At 36.7% G+C, this 14,832-nt stretch overlaps 3 protein-coding genes and 1 non-coding gene across 4 annotated transcripts; 2 read left to right on the forward strand and 2 right to left on the reverse strand.

The window, feature by feature from the left end:
- Positions 1 to 1,667: 1,667 nt before the first annotated feature.
- On the reverse strand, positions 1,668 to 7,187 carry LOC111793588 (general transcription factor IIE subunit 1-like). Its single transcript, XM_023675541.1, has 10 exons — positions 6,806 to 7,187; positions 6,550 to 6,672; positions 5,793 to 5,913; positions 4,706 to 4,834; positions 4,478 to 4,587; positions 4,166 to 4,352; positions 3,758 to 3,958; positions 3,436 to 3,666; positions 3,118 to 3,316; positions 1,668 to 2,301 (listed from the first exon to the last, which is right to left on the reverse strand). Exons 1-10 carry the CDS (start codon positions 6,826 to 6,828, stop codon positions 2,201 to 2,203), a joined length of 1,425 nt encoding a protein of 474 aa, XP_023531309.1. The 5' UTR covers positions 6,829 to 7,187; the 3' UTR covers positions 1,668 to 2,200.
- On the forward strand, positions 2,797 to 2,899 carry LOC111794157. The gene has a single exon (XR_002815048.1). It is a non-coding gene; the product is annotated as a U6 spliceosomal RNA (small nuclear RNA).
- Positions 7,188 to 7,920: 733 nt separating the features above from the next.
- On the reverse strand, positions 7,921 to 9,681 carry LOC111793367 (tetraspanin-8-like). The gene is made up of 2 exons (XM_023675210.1): positions 9,175 to 9,681; positions 7,921 to 8,238 (listed from the first exon to the last, which is right to left on the reverse strand). Exons 1-2 carry the CDS (start codon positions 9,679 to 9,681, stop codon positions 7,921 to 7,923), a joined length of 825 nt encoding a protein of 274 aa, XP_023530978.1.
- A 1,670-nt stretch (positions 9,682 to 11,351) lies between these two features.
- Positions 11,352 to 14,582, forward strand: LOC111793952 (enolase 1, chloroplastic). The gene is made up of 7 exons (XM_023676036.1): positions 11,352 to 11,857; positions 12,304 to 12,611; positions 12,740 to 12,894; positions 12,973 to 13,290; positions 13,869 to 14,015; positions 14,099 to 14,149; positions 14,311 to 14,582. The coding sequence occupies exons 1-7, from the start codon at positions 11,427 to 11,429 to the stop codon at positions 14,374 to 14,376; spliced, it is 1,476 nt and encodes a 491-aa protein (XP_023531804.1). The 5' UTR covers positions 11,352 to 11,426; the 3' UTR covers positions 14,377 to 14,582.
- Positions 14,583 to 14,832: the final 250 nt, after the last annotated feature.

Raw genomic sequence — 14,832 nt, forward strand, 5'->3', positions numbered from 1 at the left:
TCAATATTATATATATATATACATAAGAGAGAGATGTTAGAAGTTGTTTAAATTTCAACTTCAAACTATATAAAAATATATATATATATTTAATTGATTTACAATTTAATTTATGTACCTTCAATTTTATAATAATTTAGTTTTTAATATTTATTAATCTTGTTTATAAACTACAAATATAAAGTTATTACAAAACAAAAGCTTACACCTAATCTTTAATATATATAACTAAACTGTTATTTTTTAAAGGAAAAAATGTTAGCTAAAATGGATAATTGACCATAATAGATGAAATAAATAACAGAGAATTGATATATACAATGATTTTAAAAAATATATAAAAATGAATAATATTTATATAATCTTAGGCCAGCAAAACATGATCAATTATTTTTAGTATTAATTAACAAATAAAAATATGAAATTCTGCAACTAGAAGTACTGATTTGTCTCTTCTTTATAATATAATACACATGTACAGTGGTTCCAACCCCATTTGACCAGACCTTTCAATGGTCAATGGCTTGCCGAACCCATTTAAAATGAGTGTGGGAACGAAACATTTTTTTAGATGAGTGTAGAACTCTCTCCCTAGCAGATGAGTTATAAAATCGTGAGACTCGACGGACGATACATCATGAGTCAAAACAAACAATATCTGCTATCGGTAGGCATAGTCATTATAAATGGTAGTAGTCATTATAAATGGTAGTCGAGCTATGTGCGCTAAGTCTAAGAGGGGATTGGATTGTGAGATCTCATATCAATTCGAGAGGGGAATAAGTGTTAAGTGTTCGTAAGGACGTTGGGCTTCGAAGGAGTGAATTGTAAGATCCCACCTCGATTTAAGAGAAGAACGAAACGTTCTTTATAAGGGTGTGAAAACTTAAATTGAGGCTAACAACGATGCATAATGAACCAATACAGACTAGCGGTAAATTTGAGTCATTACGCAATCAACAAAGATCCAATATGATTGAGTGTGCAAACCCAAGTTCCCAAGCAAAATATTTCTTTTTGTTAAAAAAACAAAGCACAGCCCCTTTTCTTCCGGAAGTGGGAAAATGACCTTTGAATGGCTTTCTTTCAAAATCACTTTGTCGGCTAAGCTCTCAATATCATGCCTTTATATCTTATCACTAGAAAATATTGACCATTCGATCATTCACCACGATGTAAATGGGGAAGACAATTCTTATGCAGAAATGTCGGCATCGGTTGGGAAAACTACAGACACCTAGGACGACTTTGCTTAAACTACAGACACCTTCCACCTAATAACACTCGGAGTTCACATTTGGCATATCAGAGTCAGAAGGGATAGCCTTGATCCTGATGGCTTGAGGCTTTCCTACTCATATTCCTTCTGTTCTTTCCAGCTAGTCCACTACATGGCTGAGAAGTTGAGCAACCTCCCTCTGTCCTGAAGGTTGATAATAAGAATAAAGCAGGGAGAGATGGCAACATATGAAGAAGATATACAAGATCCAGAGCAAGGTAATTTGTTGAAATGACTAAAACAATGTCTTCTTAAGACTAAACTATGTAAAAAGAAACCGTTCTTAAAGGATTACCTTCTAAATTGTTCCATGCTGCTGCAATCTACAGATAAACAACATGGTGAAACTCTAATGACCCACTAAGAAATGTTGCAAGAAATTGTGATCTGGCAATAAGTGTTAATTGTTATTGTAATCAATGTAAATATAAACATACAAATGAAGCACATGCGTTATGCAATGTTTAAAAAGATACTAATTTATTATGTTCAGTTGTTTCTACAGGGAGAGTAAGAAGAAAATGTTTGGCAATCGCTGTCTTTATTCCTAAGCTTCACCCCATCAACTAAAAAAGTAAAAGCTACTGTAAAATATACCGTATTGCTCCAATAGCAAGTTTGCACACGGGTTCATCCCTTTATAATTTGGTAACAGATGGATTGACATTCCTTTCTTCTTTCATTCATATATTTTCGTTTATCTTTTCTTCCAACACTTCAATTCATCGGAGTGCCCAAGATGAAATATCAGCAGAAAATCAAGCAATTTAGGCTAGGGATCTCTACAATCGGCTCCAATATAATAAGGAACACGGCTGCTGAAGATTAATTGCAGAGCTCCTACCTCAATTTATTAAGCCCTTGCAGATGGAATAAAGGAATGACCTTGGTCAGATTTGGGTTTTAAATTTCTCTGTCTCTTCAACCTTCCTCCCAATCCACATCATCTTCTTCTTCATCATCCTCTACCGAAGCTGATGCTTCAACGTTCAAGTCAACCTTGTAGTTTTCATTTGCATTACCTGTAATAAGGAATGAAAGTTAAGGGATTTGGTGATTGAGGCAAGAATAATCTAGTAATAGATAGTTGAATAAAGTCGAACCAAAAGAAGTTATTCCCTGTCACAACTTATCTTAACACACAAAATATGCCATAACCAATTAAAGAAGAAGTTCTACTAAACTGTTGATTTCAACATCTTTATAAACTTGGTCTAGGAAACATAAATCAAATCTAATGTAAGACTGAAAAATCAATAATTGAGAACATAAAGCATTTAGTCACTAAATGCCCTCCGAAAAACACCAAAGTAAGGTCGACACACAACTTTGAAGCCACTATTCATTTGAAAAGCCAGTCTGGTATGACAGGGCGTAAGACAATAAGATTTTGATTGCAATTTGTAACCAATCAAGCTCTTTTTTAATAGAAATAATCAATTAAGTTTTGAAACTAGAAAGTCAGTCCACAGTTCCAAACATAAATAATGAGTAAAACATTTAACATGAAACATAAAATTCATACACAAAATCCCTGATAAACTTGGAACGATATAGGGAAGATTAGCAAGGCCCCTACAAAAGGATGATAGAATTCATACGCAAAAGAAAATGATGATTACCAAAAAGCTATTTCTCAAACTAAAACATTTCTTTCCCTAAATCCATGCCGAATATGGAGACTGATAAAGCATATGACATGTTTATGTCATTTACTAATTTATGGTACTGTCAAGGTACTAATACAGTTATACTGCACGGCAGAGTAATAAACAGATATGAACATCATAAAAAATTAAAATGTCAAACATGGAAAAAAAAAGAAAATAATGTCTCACCCCCTGTTGGAGCCTCCTCCCACTCAATATCATCATCATCCTCTTCTTCACGTTTTGCCTTCATTCCCACCTGGCGACTGGAATTTGTGTTATTTTCTGTAACCTCAGTGCTGGAAATATTCTGTTCACTCTTAGCAGCTTCTTCAAGCTCTTGTTGCTTCTTCAGTATAGCAGCATAATAAGCTTTAACATACTCATCCTACAATAAGTCAACCAGTACATCAGATCATGTATTCTCTTTTTATTTGACTTTGGGATAAAAAAAGCACTTAAGAGTTAAGAGTAAGAAATGAAAATAGCTAATCTAATTGAACAGGCCTGTATATTCGTTTTATCATCATCATTGACCGATGACTTTTTATCATCAAAAAACTGAGCAGAAGCTGAACCAGCATCCATCTTTGACTCCTCTTTGACCTCCCCACGTTGTTCCTTCGTGAGGTTCATTCCTTTCTTGATCATCCAAGGAGGTAAGACTTTCAGACTCGTCTCAGATTCAGATTTAACATCTGCTCCCTTGCCATCAGCCCCAGAAAAGGCAACTTCAACCTAAAAGGTTCATTCAAGAACTCATCGACTGTTAGAATGGTGCCTTTCAAGATCCAACAATATAACAAGCATAAGGCAAAAAATGGGATACCTTGGTCTCACCAACAAAAGGCATTGGTGCTCCCCCATATCCTAAACCTTGTGATGATTTTGAAGGATCATTGCCATTCAGATCACCATTTGCACGTGCAGCTGCACTTGCATGAGCTTCCCATGCTAAAAGAGTTCCAAATTCTGGAACTGCCAAATCTTTGACTCTGCTGACTTGTTCCATTAAAGGTTTAAGCTGTACCTGCAATAATTCAATTTATTCATCAACATTTAGCATAATTCATATCCAGTACATAATTCTTTTCAAGATCAATATGGTAAAAAAAATGAAACTGAACATGATTCAGAATACATCTCTTTTTGGTTATTGTACTAACTAAATGTAAAATCCAATACAGTAAAATGCACGACCCATTGGAAAATAAAATTCTATTTCAAGTGATCAAACCTCCATCTTCTGAAGCATGTCCTTTAATTTTTCATGTCGACGCTTCCTGGCATTATCATCACCATCACCCCCTCCCTGAGCAGCAGCCAGTTTGTCACTCTCTGCAACCAGCTCTCCATTGCAATTTTCACAGTGGAAATATTCATCTTCAAGAGAGATTAATCGCAGGGCATCCAAAGCAGTGTACCTAATCAATGTCATAAATTTATTTAAGCTTGCACCGTAAGAAGTCAATAACAAGTGTACTGTGATTCCAGTTTTAAATATTAGAAAGAACATTCTTTTATGAGAGAAAGGACATATCATAAAAACCTTCTCGAACAGTTGGGGCATATATACTCCTGAACTGTGTTCTTGTCCTCTAATTCATCTTTCAGTTTTTTCCTCATGCGGTGCACTCTGTATCTAACCACATCATAAATCTGTAGCCAAGTTTAGCTTTAATAAGGTAGCTGATCAGAATTAAGTCTGTTTCCATTGAGTTTAGATACAATTATTATTTAGTAAAGCGACCATAACAATTACGTATAGAAAAGAAACCTGTGCATAGTCTAGCGAGCAATAAGAGTGCGTGTGCATCTTAATCTTTTCATCCCCCTCCTTCGTTGAGCGTTGACCATCAGCTGTGGCAGCAACTGCAGCACTAAATATTTTTGCTCCCTTAGCTGTCTGGAAAAACATAGAACAAAAAAATGAAGAGCATGCCAATAAATAATGGTATCATGTTAGAAAAGGGTAACTCATTGAGACAGCGGCTCCACATTAAAAAGTATGAATTATCAAGCAATATATTTGACAGAATTCAAATAGAATCTTCATTATGAAAAATACTAGACAAGATTACATACCCCGTATGTTAATCAGCCTCAAATGAAGAAATGCAAGAAGATAAGAGATAAGATGAGAGAGGAAAAAGAGCACAGTTGATGATTGTGGTCATCATTCAACTTAATGCCAATTGTATCCTTCTTTTTCAATCTTCCTCAAGTGAAGATCTAAAATGGCGTAATACATACAAGAGAAAAAAGGTGGATTGTCGCATGCCTAATCCAAGAAAGAAGGTATAGCAATGTAGGCACTAGTAACTGCAGTAGAGTTGTCAATCACTGGATGAGCATGAACTATATTTATCAGTACTCCAAGTGCAAGGGCCACTGATGAAATCTAAGGTCTAGATTGAACAAAAGCTCATAGAGCCTTTCATTCATTCACTTTAGAGATTTTCTCAAAGAAAACATTTTTTTTTTTCTCTAAAAATCCCTTTACTATCTGTCTTTAGCAGGTCCATTCGGTCTGCCCTCTAGCCAACAAATTAGAAAAAAGGCTCTCCTATTGGCAAGTAAATGAGAGATAGAGAAATTACGAACAAGTTTAATAAAAATACACCAAGAGGCAACAAAAACAGTAACTTCCCAAGACCCTCCAACAGCCTTTCTGCTCCTTGAAACACTTCTCTGTTTCTTTTGACAAATTTCTCGAAATAACACACAAACTCCATTCAACATAAATACCACCTTATATGCCATAAACAGTCAAGCTAAAATGCTGAAAATTAAATACTAAGATATTCCAAGCTACTAGCCTAATAGAAACAAGAACAAGATGCACAGGTAGAGTCAGCACTGACCTCCCTTCTATGATCTCGAGTAATCAGTTTTTCCTCTTCTAAAAACCTTAGGGTTCGACGTAACTGCTTCGAATGTAGTTTTAAGTTCTTTGCCAAATCTTCTTCCCGAACCCATTGTCGTCTAGGACAGGATACAACAACAAATGTGATAATCAAAGCATAAATGTGGCAGTAGAACAGCTCATCAGATTCACAGAAGAAGATACATACACGCATGGCCTCATCATCATAAAATTTTAAACCTTAGGCAGGACCATATCCCAAATCCTTTATGATAATAAATTACATGGCAATGACATTTTAAATTAGCTATTTGTTCAGACCATCCAAAAGAATCTAACAATTTGAAAGAAACAGAAGTACAACTAAACTATTGAGTAAACTACATCAAATTTGCCCTTCTTCAACTTAGCTTTACTAAAGAAACAAGCGTACAATATAAGTTTTTAGGAACATATATAACAAACATGATATGCATTGATTTAGTTGTTCCACTACAGCACTAGCATAATGGGGTGAAAATATATTGCCCAGCTTAGTCAGGAAAATAACTAACAAGAATCGGCTTAATACTACAATACTCTAAAATGAAGAAAGAGGTTTCCAGAGGTCCAATCATATTATTTAAGCACACGTTCCACTAATAAAACTAGCTCCCCCTCTCCTTTCAGTTGCTTTTTAGTAAGCACAAATTGAGTGGCGGTGTTCTTCCATGACTGAAGATTTCCAAGTAAATAAAAATGCAAAAGAGCAGTACCTCGTGAGAGCATCGAGAACAACAACCGCGATTCCCCTATTATCACTCCGACCGGTCTTGGGCTGATTATCCCCTTTAGTCGTAATATCATCATAGAAAGCTCTCGCAGCTAGCTTCACCAACCTGCCCAATTGATCGAGAGTAAACCAAAACAGAAAACAGCGTCATTGTCGAGCATTCAGAGACGGCTAAAGAAGACATCCAAACTGCCATTGCATCGTTTTGAGAGGGCTCACGAGTAAATAGAGAAAAGTACCTGTTAAAAGGTTCGATGCTCATGGCGAAGATAAATGAAATTGGAGTTCAATTTCTCAATCAAATAATTACTCCTGTTTGAACCCCCTGGATTTGGAAAGATTCAAATCATCAGAACGGATTTGGATCATATATCGATCCAAAAAATTGCATCCAAATTAGGTCTGATTTGGCAACAAATTGAACTAAAATTAGCCTCGATCCAAATTTTCCAGAAAGAAAGGTAAGTTGGCGTGGCAGTGGTGGATAGGGAGAAAGGGAAGAAAGGGAAGAAAGGCGTCGGCGACGGCGACGACTGACTGACAATGGCAGCGGTGGAGAGGGAGAAGAACGAAACAAGAAAACGCGCGTTATGGTGGGGTTATACGTCAGTCTAGGGCTTATTTTTCTTCACCAAAAAAAAAAAATATATATATATATATAATAAAAATCTGGATTCCTTTTTTAATAAACAAATATAATTATAAGGCTATAATTGTATTTTCGTAAATTAAAAATATATATATATATATATACACAGTGCCTACTTGCTGAAAGATTCATTCCATACCTCGTGGATTAAAAGAATAATTAGGAAATTATTAGAGACAGATACAAATCAAATTTATTTATTTCATTAAATTGTAAATAAAAATGGCAGAGAATGCTATTTTGTCATGGTATTACAAATGAATAGATATTGATGCGATGTATATCATATTCAAAATAAAAAAGATTTGTATATTTTAAGAATAAAAATATATAGTTATTTTTAAAATAAAGAGGTAATTATTTTACGAATAAATCTATAAAATAAAGTTTATTATTATTTACACGTAATGTATTGTATTTTCTTATTGATTAATTTAGTAGAAATATATGTTTTCTACATCGGAGTCAGTCGTGTTCACTATACATATATATATTATGTTACATTCAAATTTTATGCATATTATGATTTATTTATTTTTTATCTATGATTTTTTTTTTTCGAATTTAAGATTTTTCTGGAAAATGCTAATAAATGGATAGAAGAAAGGATTTGTGAGAATATAAAATATTAATATATAAAAGTGAAATCTATTCACAATTTTTTTGCAACCACAAGAAACAAGAAACAAGAAGGAGAATAAAATGTTAAACACGGCCACCGTACATGATGGGGTAACTGGAACGGGACTTGTTATTCCTCGTTGCACAACAGCCGATGCAATACACAATGGTAATGAACGCAAGCACGCAGCCATTAAAAATGGCGAACGATCTCCAATCCTTCCTGATGTTCGACAACACTCCGCTTTTGCACGCATTGCACGCGTAGCACAGACCATACTTATCGTTGCTCCACTTTTTACAATCCGTATCCGCCACCGCCGGCCCTGATTTCGGCATCGTCCACAACGTCGCGTTCTTTAACTCAAATCCACACTCCGATGGCGGCTTACAGCATCCAGACTTCACCAAAACAAAAACAATCCATTTTCATTAAAATTAAAATTATCTGTTACATGAATACGACTCTCTACAATAATATGATATTGTCCACTTTGAACATAAGCTCTCATGACTTTGATTTTAGCTTCCCAATATGTCTCATACCAATAGAGATAGTATTATGACTCTTTACAATAGCATGATATAATCCACTCTAAGCATAAGCTCTCGTGACTTTTGCTTTGAGCGCCCTTCCCAAAAGGCCTCATAGGACTTTTATCATCCAACACCTCTGAACAAAATACGCCTATCTTAATCGAGACTTGACTCCTTTTTCTTTTGGAGTCTTAGTCATTTTTTACTATGCCTTCGAGGAAGCTCGACTCCTTTTCTTTTGAGTTTTTTGTTCGACATTTGAATATTTGTCAATCTATTGGCATGACTCTGATACCATGTTAGGAATCACGACTGTCTATAATATTGTCCACTTTGAGCATAAGTGCTCATGGCTTTGCTTTGACTTCCACAAAAGGCATCACACTAATGAAGATAGTATTATTTTATTATTAACCCAGGATCATTCTCTAAATTAGCAGATGTGAGACTTTCATCATCCACCACCTCTTCTCAAACAAAGTACGTCTCCCTTTAATCGAGGCTCGACTCCTTTTTCTTTTGAGTCATTTGTTCGACATTTGAGGATTTACCAATCTATTGGCACGACTAAGTTTAGGGCATGACTTTAATACCATGTTATGAATCACGACTCTCTATAATGATATGATATTGTCACTTTGAGTATAAGCTGTCATGACTTTGCTTTGGGCTTCTCGAAAGGCCTCACACCAATGGAGATAATATTCTTTGATTATAAACTCACGATCATTTCTTAAATTAGCTGATGTGTGACTTTCATCATCCAACATCAAGAACTCGGAAGAGAAACCGTAGGCGTACCTGAATAGGAGACAAATTCTTCTTGTAAAATTCACCGGGAACTTGAGGAATGTTATTTTGGAGACTATCGCAAATCCTAGCATCAACCAAACAGCTCCTAATCTCATTCCAATGTTCTTCATTCACGACATATTTCTGCAGCCAATGCGAGTAATCTCCAAGGCGATACTCACTATATCCTTTCCCGGACACCGTCCTTCCGACGCCTTTGTTCGTGACCAAAATCGCGAAAATCGTGAAGGCCAGGGTTCCGAGGATTAGGAGAAACAGAATCGTGAGGTACAGGTAGAGCATGAAATTGAGACGGCAGATGGATCCGACCAGACCTAACAGCGACAATACGAGGAGGAGGAGTCCGAGAATGAGGAGAGGGTTTTCGATTACCTTCTGGCAGTCGGTGGAGACGCCGCGGATTCGTAAGTACAGAGAGGCGATGGTTGCGGCTAGGCCAATTATCAGAGTGCAGCCGTTCAGAATTCCGATCACCACGTTGCTCAGGCGAGGCATTTCGTTACTGTGAGAGAGAGAGAGAGAGAGAGAGAGAGAGAGAAAATGAGAGAGAATACTGTGGAAGAAGAAGCCGTCGCGATGGATATTTGTAGACTGTGTTCGTGTGTTGTGTAGTTGAACCAACCCAGGCCAGAACAGTTATTTAATTTCTTTTTTTATTTTATTTGTTCCATACGGTTATTTTGCACGTGACATGCACGCGCCCAATACTGTTTTGTTATTTAACCTAATTTGCCACGTGGCAGACACTGGACTGCCGACCTTATATTGAAAATTTTAAAATAAATTTATGCCTTTTATTAATCTTTTTCCTTTTTTTTTTCAATATTTTACATTAGCTTTAATTTTTTCTAATATTGCACAGTTAAATAGCTGTTTTTCGTTAACTTTTTCAACCTGTCCTATATCAACTGAAAAAACTAAAAACTAAAAACTAAAAGACTAAAAAAAACTGAAAAATAAAACAAAAATGGTTTTTTTAGACTTTATATTATCTCTTTGGTAATTTTATATATAACAGAATATTTCGAAAACTTATTTCATTTTCTTCTATGCTATTTCAAATTAATATTACACCGATACATATAATGGATTGAATTGATAAATTACTTCGTCGTAAGTTGGTCTAGACCTTATTTATAAGTTTTTTAGTTAATGTATTAATTACGGTAAGAATAATATTAAAAAGACTATTAAACATTAAACAAAATGTTTTACTGAGATTAAACACTATAAATTTATAGTTTAGTTTTCAAAATATAAAAGGATATTTAAGCGGTTGAATGGAGATATTAAATATAAAATTATTTAGTATGTTGAATAATTCGTGTTTGGAACACAATTATGAATTTTGATTTTTTTTTCGTAACTAAACTTGTATGAGGGATCTTCGTGGAGACACAAGAGATGGAGGAACCGTCAGTTGGGACGGGATGAGGTGACATACTACGATATGTACAAAAGTGTTGCTCTTTAGCTCGACAATATAGAACCTCTCACTCTCGTGGTCAGACTCTATTATGGATTTCTGACCACATTCTCCATAGGGCCGTCTTATCTCTTCCTTCTCCGAGCTCAGGTTATGGAAGAAGGAACCGAGAAGAAATTATCAGCAACAACAGGGGTCCGACTAGCTACGGTGAAACATGTCCCTGCCTGGGTAAGCCAATGTGGTGGAGCCGATTTTGGTGCATTTCATCTAACTGGATTGTCTGATATGAGAATATGGGTATTTGATTCTTATGGATTAACTGGAAGGGTACAAGCTGTAAATCCTGCGCGTGGTGTCGAAAGGTTTGATCCTTTTGTTCCAGGCAGAATAGCCTCTAGATTGGGCATTATGAGGTCCCATTTGAGTTATGATTATTATCATTAAATTTGGAATAAAATTAATTTATGGAATTTGATTTGAGATAAAAAAAAAAAAAACTTAGGTTTATGCCGAAAAAAGTCTGATAGTTGGTTTCTCATTTAGTAATTTACATATAAATTATAGTGGTTATGTGGGCCCCACCAACCTGGAGTCCAAATCTCGACTGCCCACCGAGCGTCGCTTTCACTGTTCTCGTGGCTGCGGGCTGCTGGGTGCGGGCCGCTCTGTTTTGAACGCCTCTTTTGGGCGGACTTTCCCACTTCTTCACCTTTCTCCTTCTCTACAAATATTATATTACACACTCCCCGTTTCCATTTCCATTTCCATTTCCATTTCTCACCAACTCCATTGCTCTCAATCGATAATTTCCATGGCTTCTCTTCCTTCCCCACCCACCACTACCACGAATCTCCTCAACAGATCCCTTCTTCCTTCCAAGCCTCAATCTCCGATCATCTCAATCCCTTCTTCTTCCTCCTCGAAGCCTCTTCGTTCACATGGCGTTCGCTGCTCTGTTGCTGCGGCGCCTTCTGTTTCGACCAAGGCGTCCAGGGAATTTAAGTTGAAATCTGTCAAGGCCCGGCAGATCATTGACAGCCGAGGCAATCCGACTGTCGAGGTTGATTTGATTACTGATGATCTCTACCGATCCGCTGTCCCCAGTGGAGCCTCCACTGGGATCTATGAGGCCTTGGAGCTTAGAGATGGCGATAAAAGCGTTTATGGCGGTAAGGGCGTGCTTACTGCTGTTAAGAATATCAATGACATCTTGGCTCCAAAGCTCGTCGGCGTCGATGTCAGGTGGATTTAATGTTCTTTTTTTTTCATTATTTGCTTTAACGAACATCGGTTGAAATGTTCATAATAGTAAGTGAAATCTTGCAATCTGAACAAATTGTTTCTTCTACTTTCTGGAAAATTAGGAACATAATTCTCCTCTCCGAGTGTTTTACTGTTTTTGGTCCGATTTTTTGTTCTTGAAACATTGTTTGATAGTTGACTGCAAATCTGTTTTCACATTTACGACTATAATTTGCGTAGTTTCAGATTTATGTCTGAAACTTCAAATATTTCTGCAAATGGTGGCTTAGTTCATGCTGGGATTCTCAATCTAATGGATTTTCGTTGGCTTACTAATATCTAACTGTTAGAGTTTGCCGCCTTGTTATTCAAATTGTTACTGAAGATGCGAAATTCCAAGTTCTTTTTGTTGGTCTGACAATGTGGAAGTTGTTTCATTTCTGTAGAAATCAAGAAGATGTTGATGCAATAATGCTGGAAATTGATGGTACCACAAACAAGTCGAAACTTGGTGCAAATGCTATACTAGGAGTTTCTTTGAGCGTATGCAGAGCTGGTGCTGGCGCCAAGAGACTACCATTATATAGGCACATCCAAGAATTATCAGACACAAAGGAACTTGTTATGCCAGTCCCTGCTTTTAATGTTATAAATGGCGGTAGCCATGCTGGAAATAATCTAGCCATGCAAGAATTTATGATCTTACCAGTAGGTGCTGCATCTTTCGCGGAGGCGCTTCGCATGGGAAGTGAAGGTTTGCAGCTTCTTCTTAAGCACTGCAAATTTATTGTTAACATAGACAGTTTCTTCGTCTTCATCATTTGCATATACTTAGCTTAGTCATTAATGAGTAGCCCGATTTTATTGTTTTCTTATGAACAGTTTATCACACACTGAAGGGAATTATTAAAGCAAAATATGGACAAGATGCCTGCAATGTTGGAGATGAGGGTGGATTTGCTCCAAATGTTCAAGATAACAGAGAGGGATTGGTTTTGCTTACTGATGCCATTGAAAAGGCTGGTTATACAGGAAAGGTATATAATACTAAATTTTCCCTTTTGTTTTGGAATGGTGTGGTTGTTTTCTAAGGCAAAATTTATTTTGATATACAGATCAAGATAGGAATGGATGTTGCAGCTTCAGAGTTTTTCACTAAAGATGGAAGATATGATCTGAACTTCAAGAAACAGCCCAATGATGGAGCTCATGTTCACTCGGCTCATGGCCTTGGTGAACTCTATAAACAGTTTGTCAATGATTTTCCGATTGTTTCCATCGAGGACCCCTTTGATCAAGATGATTGGAGCTCCTGGGCTTCCCTACAATCTTCTGTTGGTGTGCAAATTGTGGGTGATGACTTGCTGGTAACAAATCCTAAGAGAATTGCTGAAGCCATACAGAAGAAGGCTTGTAATGCTTTACTTCTGAAGGTAAGCAACCTCTTATTTCCTTCTTTCCTTTCTTTTCTGGCTGAACAGTGTCCGTTAGAATATGTCATTCTGTGAGATCCCTCATCGGTAGTTAGAATATGTCATTTTGTGAGACCCCTCATCGGTAGTTAGAATATGTCATTTTGTGAGATCTCGAGTCAGTTGAAGAGGGAAACGAAGTATTTATTGTAAGGGTGTGAAAACCTTTCCCTAGTAGACGTGTTTTAAAACTGTGAGGCTGACGACAATACGTAACCGACCAAAGCGGACAATATGTACTAGCGGTGGGCTTGAGCTGTTATAAATGGTATTAGAGCCAAACACCGGGCGGTGTGCTAGCGAGGACGCTGGTCCCCCAAAGGGGGTGAGTTGTGAGATCCCACATTGATTGGAGACGAAAACGAAATATTTCTTATAAGGGTGTGGAAACCTTTTCCTAGTAGACGCGTTTTAAAACCGAGAGGCTGACGGCGATACGTAACGGACCAAAGTGGACAATATCTACCGGCGGTCATTTGAGCTGAGCTGTTACACATTTTGATCTGCAATTTGCTCATATTTAGACATTTCTTCTGCAGGTTAACCAGATTGGATCAGTGACTGAATCAATTCAAGCTGCTCTCGATTCAAAGGCTGCTGGTTGGGGTGTGATGGTCAGCCACCGAAGTGGTGAAACTGAAGATAACTTTATTGCCGATCTTTCTGTTGGCTTAGCCAGTGGACAGGTTCTATTCATCTTCAGCTCTTCCATCAATAACTATAAGTCGACATAACATTCATAACTGAATATTTTGTTACTCTTCTATAGATCAAAACCGGAGCTCCATGCCGAAGTGAACGGTTAGCCAAATATAATCAAGTAAGTGTGATCAAACCATAACATTCAAAATTATTGTCCTTGTTGAATGTTCCAACTGTTCTTGATGATGGCTATTCCTTGAAATGTTTGTTTCACTAATTGTGCTGAAATAGCCACAACAGTTCTAATTCTTCTCGATATGTTTCAAAATTTGAATGCAGCTTCTTCGCATTGAAGAAGAACTTGGGAATGTTCGCTATGCCGGCGAGTCTTTCAGATCACCTTAGGAGGTAAAAGTTTAAGGCGACAGTGATAATGTATCAATTTTAGGCTGAAGATTTGGTTGATAGAAGAAAATGTAGAGGATTTCTGCGGAAACAATATGCAGAACTATCCTGTCTGAGATGTTATTATGAGTACTTAATTTTTGTTTTGAACTATCCATGGAAATTTTCGTTTCAAAATAATGCAAGCTCTTTTCTGATGCAAGCTACCATAATAGTTCATCTCCATCTGCCATATATCATCATCGAGACCTCAACATACCGGTTGATATCAACATTTAAAACCTTTGTTCATCTACGATATATGATCGAACACTCTGCAAAAGGAAAATACCAGGGAGAAGAGGCAATCATGTTCTACCTGCTAATTATCAAACTAAATTTATGCAAGCCAAGTCGAAAATGGGAACCATGAATCACTCATCTCCATCTAAAGCTATTTCTCTCTTCTTCATTTGA

Source organism: Cucurbita pepo, chromosome LG04, assembly GCF_002806865.2.
Source record: "Cucurbita pepo subsp. pepo cultivar mu-cu-16 chromosome LG04, ASM280686v2, whole genome shotgun sequence".
Taxonomy (NCBI): domain Eukaryota; kingdom Viridiplantae; phylum Streptophyta; class Magnoliopsida; order Cucurbitales; family Cucurbitaceae; genus Cucurbita; species Cucurbita pepo.